The sequence below is a fragment of the Salvia hispanica genome, chromosome 2 (genome assembly GCF_029641045.1).
Source record: "Salvia hispanica isolate PSC_SH4W2 chromosome 2, Shi_PSC_v1, whole genome shotgun sequence".
Lineage (NCBI taxonomy): Eukaryota > Viridiplantae > Streptophyta > Magnoliopsida > Lamiales > Lamiaceae > Salvia > Salvia hispanica.
In genome coordinates this window covers 34,916,055-34,924,219 of record NC_142693.1, presented here as the reverse complement: position 1 = coordinate 34,924,219, position 8,165 = coordinate 34,916,055, and the positions used below count along the sequence as shown (strand labels likewise).

The following is an 8,165-nucleotide window of genomic DNA, read 5'->3' as shown; positions in this document are numbered from 1 at the left end:
CACTATTTCTCATCGTCTTCGTTTTCAATGCGTCTTTAGTCTTTACAAAATTAATGACTCCATACTAATTTGTTTATAGATAAAACTAATACTAGTATGAATTTTAATGGAAATTAATAGATAGAAAAATAAACAGAAAACTTTATTTTAATGCAAATTTCCATTACGGAAAAATCAAATCTTCTTTAGAAAGAAAACTTCAGACTAACTTTGATGGTCGTTAAAATGGAATAAACATAACTATTTTTCATAAATTGGTAAGGAGTATTTCTACATGATAACAATTAAATGATTTTTTTTTTTTTTTTATCATATACTATGAAATTACGATACTCATAACACTACATGTTGATTATAGAGAAAGTTAACTAATACTCCCTATGTCCGCTGTTAGGAGTCCCATTTATGGACGACACGAGTTTTAAGAAATGTTAAGAAAAGTGAGTGGAAAAAAGTTACTGGAATAAGAATTTCACGTATATATTAATTTAAATGAAAATGTGAGTGGAATAAGTTAGTGGAAGATGAAACTCTATTACCATTTATGATAAAAAATTAACTGAGATTCCTATTCATAGACGTACTAAAATGTAAAAACAACTCCTATTTGTAGACAAAGGAGTAATTACAATGTGATAATATGCCTCGACATAAGCATAGGATGTCTAGTCGGCTCTACGTGGCTAGTGGATGATGTGTCAAATAAAGATATAACAATGTGCACATTGGTTCTATATACAATTAGTGACAAAATTGTTATCAAATTATAATCGATAATAACTAGAATAATATAGAAAGACGCAACTTTTATAAATTGGGATCGACGTGTGATGTTGGACTCGTAAATATTCATTCTATACAAACATGATAAGTATAACATAATAAAGAAAAAGTTTGATCCATGCTGAGGATAATATTGATAACAATGGGTCTTAATCAAACTTAGTTGATAGTAACATGATAATGATTGACTTTTGCCGTTTATTGCGTATGAGAAAACATGTCACTTTTGTTGTACTATATTGTTATATATCAAGGTTTTGAGTGTCACTATGTTTCAATAAAAATAATCATGTAGGTAGGTAGTTAGTTTGGGCTGAAATGAGGCCCATATGAAGCTCCTGATGGTGAAAGTAAACAATATAAAGCCCAATTCGAAGCCCAAATGTAGTGGACTATTTCAAGATTTATAAATTCTGATGAAGTCTAATGTGTGCAGCCCAATAATCTTGATGAACAAATTCGACGGTTTAATTGTTTTATTTGTATGAAAATCAAGAATGTCATAGTTTTAGTTTGAATAAATACCATTTAATACTCCAAAGTTTATGAATTTTTAGGTGCATGTCTTAACGCAAGTCTATTGATAAATCAAGCTCTAACATTTTAAATGGGTTTATAATGACATTTAGACTACAAAATTCATACCCGTATTGCCTAGCTGACAAATCTAGAATCCTTGTCAATTACACATGAAATGAAAAACTAAGCTGTTTAACAGTTAACACTACGATATTTGTTATAGTACATTTTAAACGAGTTCATAATAATGTCGGGGACATGTTTATGTCAGGTCAGATTCGTGTGCACCGGAGGTTGCACCAATCCTTGTTGGTTTCACCGTACATAACTTAGTGATTTTTTGTCGATTATTTTTCGCATTAAACCAAATTCGAATATGGCATAATAAAACAGTTGTTAATAATTAATTGTGGAAGTTCAATACTAATAATGATGTGATTTGAAGCTGCAGCTGCAAAGGTTTATTTTCAAGAAGATGGGATGTCGATCTCAAGTCTTTGTTCTTGTTTGATTTTAATTAATATTGTCTGATTAAAGCTCGATATTAATTTAACGCATTTAATTTGTCTAAATAAACTGGCATTTTCTTTTATCTGCTAACCAAACTAGCAACAATTTATAAGTTCTTCAATGTATATTGATAATTTGTTAGGGAATAGTATAGTGAATAAATTCATCAATGAAGTGACTGATCAGACTTAAACTGTTAATTTTATTTCTTCACATTTATTTATTATTCTCTCTTTTTAAGTTTTATGTTAGGTTGAGCTTAGAAATATACCGTGCTATAAAACAAAATTGAAATGGGCTTAATCATTTCATAATCGTCAAGATTTGTCGGTAGATAATATTGCAATTATTTGATCGATCTAATTATAAAGTATCATTCAAACTGTTCACGATTTTAATTAGTTGGTGCAAAACATAATCCAAAGTTACTACTTTAATTAGTGATTCGTCGTCTTCTGATAGAAATTCAAACCAAGCTGTCAAATAAATTATATAAAAAGAATAAAGTAGGTTGTGCAATGTTTATATGGTAGTAACATTATAGAATAAAGAAAACATGCATTTTTTTATATTTCCATAATAAGACAAATAATAAATCTAATATTCTCTCCAGCTCGTTCTAATACTTATTGTTTACGTTTACTCAGACACAAATCTTTTATGCTAAATATGATAATTAAGTAATGAAATCTTTAAGTTTGTATCTATCATCACAACAAAAATAACAATAAAATAATACTCATAATAGAAAGCATTAATTATGTTAGATCACGCTACGGATAAATACAGCGAAAACGATTTCATTTATAATAATAATAGCTACTGCTTCAAATTAAATATTGTGCATCACTATATTTTTTATTACTAAATCAAACATTTCACTTGATTTTGAATTAATGGAAGTGCTTAATTTTTTTTGTTAAACTTTAACCATTGACCATTGTAATTATAATACTACCGAGTTAAGACCAAGAAAACAATGCCCTAGTATATTTAAGACCATTTTTTTTATATTCCATAAATAAGAAACTATAATTGATAATTTGATATCAAAATTTGTCATGTTCCATCAAATATATATTTGATGGATCTTTGCTAGCAGTTCAAGGCAAGATTAGAGTTTGGAACTCCACCATGATTATAATATTCTTAATTATTCTCACACCAAAATTATGCTTTTCAAAGTCACCTTTTATTCTTTGCCCCCACACTTATGTAGATATATATCAACTATAATAGTTGGCACACTTCCTCTATCACTAGGACTTCAATGTTTAAATATTATCACCTCTAGCTACTTCTCATTTAAATTTTCATAAGTTGCATTTTTAAAAGTGCTATCAACCCATAACATGTGTAATGTAAAAGTGAAAATTTTCAACATAAGGTAGTTAAGATTCTCCCTTAATGTCATATTTCTGGTTATTATCCTGAATTGAATTTAAATTTGAATATGACCATAATTACATAAGTATCATCCTACATATCTTGATTTCGTAAGACAATCTAATGTAAAATTTTTGTGTTCTAAATTTTTATTGGCTGGTATATATCCAACCTAAGATTGAAGTGATTGCCATCTAATTGTTATATTGATCAAATTGGACATTTGTTTGTTTATTACATAATCAAGAATCTATGTATTGCTCAAAACTATGTAACACAACAAAAGTAAAGGCAGATTTCGATAAGATTCGAGACCAAAATGGGTCTTGAAATCGGTGAAGCTGATTGCATTCAACACGTTTATATAAAGTGGAAATGCGTAATCACGCTTTTGGATTAGGTGATCAAAAAGCGGGTTGACCCAATTCATATACTAAGATTACTTTTATTAAAGGAAAGAGTTAACAAAAGATTAGAATAAAGTACTACTTCATTAAGTTGAGAGACCAACCAAAGTAGTATTGTAAATCAAAGTCAAAAAATCAAAATACTACCCACCGAAAATTTGCAATTGACATTTCAAATATTGTCTTCAAATTTTCAATCTATATTTACATTATTGAATTGCAAAATTGATAATATATCTTTACTCTATAGTCTATACTAATTGATGAAAGTACGTACCCTCTAAATTAACCATTGACAAATGACAAGATATATTTGAAGTGGGTTACGTGCATGTTTTCATAATCCACACATATATCTCTGTTTATTTATTAATTAGTTATTGATTTAGATGATATATAATTACAACACCAATAATCAATTAGGTCAGCAGTCAACTTCTTTAGGCACCACATAAGCATTTTGTGAGTTAAAACTCAACTCATGTAGGAATTAGGTTCATGCCCAATACATGGTTTCTCAATTAAAAATAGAACAATATAAAATTTTATTGTGAATATGAGTAGTTCTCCTAATTTGACTGTTCTCTACTATTTGTAATTAACTAGTAGTACAATATTTCTCTTAAAAAGAAAGGGGAGAGAAAATAGAAACAATAAGAAAAGTAAAAAAGAAGCTTTATGTATCTTTAAATTTTTGATGGGACCTTATTGTTTTAAAAGGAAAAAGGTTTGGCTATTATCAGCTTCAACTAATCAGGAAAATGGGTGTAATCTATTTCCTAAAATGGTATTTTGTCTCGGTTTGGAGAACTCAAAACACAATTTGAACTTTTTAATAGATCAATGTATATTGGTTTTCAAATAAAAAGATCTATGTGTGTTTGTATTTAAACAAACGTGAACAATTATTAAATGCCCAATTAAAATCGACACTGATATCTCACTTAATTACACCACTAAATACTGTTATTGTCCATAAAATGAAGATCTTATTCACCTTAAATAAGGAGATGTTAAAATATTAAAGGCCACGGAATAATTGCAAAGGTAAAAATAGCTTGTGCGATGTATTTAATCTACAAAAGTAAGTATATTCCAAGTAATCATAAAAGAGGTTGTTTTCTTTTTAAAATACAAGCAACTCAATAAAATTCCTAACTTAGATCCTAAGCTGACACCTGATAATGATGTTACATTTCACGGTGAAAATGAAAGATCTAATTCACATGATGTTATTGACAAAGAAGAAAAAATCAAACCCAGTATTATTAGTTGGGTTATTGCCTATTACCCCATGTTGTATATCACTATAAGATATTTTTGCAGGTCACAAAACACCTTTTGATATACTAGTCATATGTAGTACTATCATAAAGCTCAAACCAGAAGTAATGACCCCTAAAATTAACTAAAATTTTCGTTGTGCCGCCAACACTAGTCGTATGTAATACTCTCTCCATTCACAAGTCGCAACTAGGGCTAACAATTTTCGTCAAGACACAAAATCCCAATACTAACATGCATAAAATTAATAGGTTTGAGTCTAGCCTTATTGGTTTCTAGTCATTATCGGATCGACTTTTAGAAATTCGATAATTTCAGGTTAGATTTAGGCAACCCATTAAAAAATAACTAAATAAGTATTAAGTATTATTTTAATTATTTTATTTAAAAAATATATACGTTAGTTTTATTCTCTAGGTTCGCGTAATCATGTTTTTATTTGTGTAAATCAAGTCTAAAAATCAGGTTTAATCATGTAAATATAACATTGGTTTAAATCGTATAAAGTGTATAGCATGTTCAAGTCGTTATTCGTGTTCGAATTTGAAGGTAGCATGCCGAGTTCTAATTTGGTTGAGGATTTTCTTAATACGTAAGTTTCAGAATATGCCTTATTAAATTGAGTCGTTATCAAGTTGATCAGATAATGACCTAATATGCATAATTTGGCATCCCTATTAGCATCTCATAGTCCTGTTTTGTGCAATTAGGATATCTATGCTTGACTATCAGACTATGCAAGTAATTGCTTGGCATCCAAACTATTGGGATGGTAGTTAGTTGCCATATCAAAAATTCTCACCAGTCACACCAGGAAAACCAAAACACTCAACCCATCAAGAAACAACTCCACCTCAGCTAATGCCAATACAGTTAGTTCATAGCAGTTGTTAGACCATCCCATTCCATTTCCCTTCCCATCCCAATATCACACACACAACCCCCTCTTTTATACACTCTCTCAACCCCATCAATTCATCATTTCAATATGTCACAAAACTTCTACTACTACCACCACTCATCAACAATGACTAGTCCATCAAGAATCATGCGAAAATCCATCTTCACATTCCTCCAAAACTTCCACCACCTCTCCACCGCCCCGGCCCTCCTCCTCCTCCCCTTTGCCGCCTCCACCCTCCTCTCCCCTCCCCTCGTCGCCTCCTCCCGCCTCTTCCCCTTACTCCACGGCCGCCTCCACTCCCTCTTCCTCGCCGCGGGAATCCCCCCCCAATCCGAGCTCTTCGCCATCCTCAACCTCAAGCTCGCCCAAACCATCCTCTCCTTCTCCTTCTCCCTCCCCTTCTCCCTCTCCTTCCTCCTCCTCGCCAAGGCCGCCGTCGTCAAACTCCTCCACCACCACAACAAACCCCACTCATTCCTCTCCCTCATCTCCACCTTCAACCGCCTCGTCTCCACTCAGATATGCAACTCTCTCCTCATCCTCGCCACCAACGCCACCTGCTTCTGCCTCCTCGCCGCCGCCTTCAACCTCTCCGACGTCTTCAACCTCTCCTCCCCGAGATTCCGGCTGCTCCTCTCCGCCACCGGCGCCATATGCTACTCCATCGCCCTCGCCAACGCCTACATCGTCTCCGGCCTCGCCCTCATCATCGCCGCCGCCGACGATTCCGGCGCCGGCGCCGGCGGATTCAGCTCGATTTTGGAGGCGTGCGTGGCGATCCGAGGGCGGACCTCCGCCGCATTGTCGCTGGCGGTGCCGATGAACATGGCGCTCGCCGCCGTGGAAGCTCTGTTTCAGTACCGCGTGCTCAGCCGCGAAATTAAAGGAACTCCGGCGATGGTGACGGAAGCGGCGCTCGTCGCGTATCTCTACGCGGTGGTTCTGATCATCGACACCATTGTCGGTTACGTTTTCTTGAAGAGTTGCAGAGAAGAGCAGTCTGATTTTTGCCCTCGCCGGATTGAATTCACCAAGCAAGGGAAGGGGATGGAATCGGCGGTTTGAATTTCAGCATTCATTTTTTTTTTCTTGGGAATTAATAAAGGTGTGGATAAGAATTTGCTCTGTTTTTGAGTTAGAAAGTTTTAGCTGTGAAATGTAAAGATGAAGACAGATTCTTGGAAGAATTCAGAAACTGAAAATATGGAGTTTGTAAATGAAAATAGAGATACAGAGTCATGTGAATTTTTTCAACTGCTTAAGAATTTGTGTTTTGTTAATATGAAAACTGACAGTTGATGAACATACATATACTTTGGTATTAATATGTGTAACATTATTAAAGGAATTTTGATGCTATTTGTGGCTATTAAACTGCAAATGTTTTTACCATATCAATCATGAACAAGTTATATATGCTACTCTGCTACATTAATATGCATTATGTGTGTATTTATGAGATCATTGAATATAGTGATCATAATAAATTTGTACTATAGATTGATCAAATATTTTAGGGTCTGACCGGTCTGTACATAGTAGGAGTATATATTTTTATTTAGAAAAATGTGACATGATCAGGATTCATCAAATATGGTCCTTCTCCAAGTATGATCAATTTAATGTGCCATGTTTCTTGAAAATTACTCTTTCGATCTCCTTGAAAATAGTCCATAATTCATAGGTTCTGACGTTATGTCATACTCCTATATTTTAACGCGGAATCGGTAATTAGAAAGAGAAATAGAAAAAAATAGTTGAAATAATAGTACAAGTTAAAAAGTGAGACCGGCATTTTTAATAGTGTATAGTTATATTTTGAGTGGCGGTCTCTAGTAATATAAGTTGTAAATTAAAATAAGTGTGAGGGCAATGACACAATGTATTGTAAAAAAGTTTCGAAAAATCTATTGGACGATCCAAAATGAAAAATGAAACTATTTTTTTTGGACGATGAGAGTACCAAAGATAAAGTTAAAGACAATTGGCCCACTATCTGTGTGACCCTTCAATTTTATTTTTGAAATTGAAATTAATTACATTTGTAAAAGAAGAATTATAGAGCATATGTAACGTTGAAGGGAAGTTAAAAAGGGAAGAAAGAGATGGGACAATTGAATATAAAAAATGTGGTTATAAACAGTTGAGCAGCATTTTTTTTATCTTTTGATTGCCCCAATGAGAAGTTTAGGTAGTTAAGACGGTTGAACTTATTTCATCAAACTAATTACTCAACCCAAGCCAAGTGGCTTTCAATTTTTATACTAACATATAGCTATATTTGTCATCACCAACATCCCATACAAGACTTGTACTTGCAACATAAAAGATAAGATTGAAACACAAATGAAGGTAAGAAAAAACAACAGATC

At 33.0% G+C, this 8,165-nt stretch overlaps 1 protein-coding gene across 1 annotated transcript; it reads left to right on the top strand.

Moving 5' to 3' along the window:
• Nucleotides 1-5,797: 5,797 nt before the first annotated feature.
• Nucleotides 5,798-7,100, top strand: LOC125193593 (uncharacterized). The gene has a single exon (XM_048091428.2). It carries the CDS (start codon nucleotides 5,878-5,880, stop codon nucleotides 6,856-6,858), a length of 981 nt encoding a protein of 326 aa, XP_047947385.2. The 5' UTR covers nucleotides 5,798-5,877; the 3' UTR covers nucleotides 6,859-7,100.
• The last annotated feature ends 1,065 nt before the right edge of the window (nucleotides 7,101-8,165 follow it).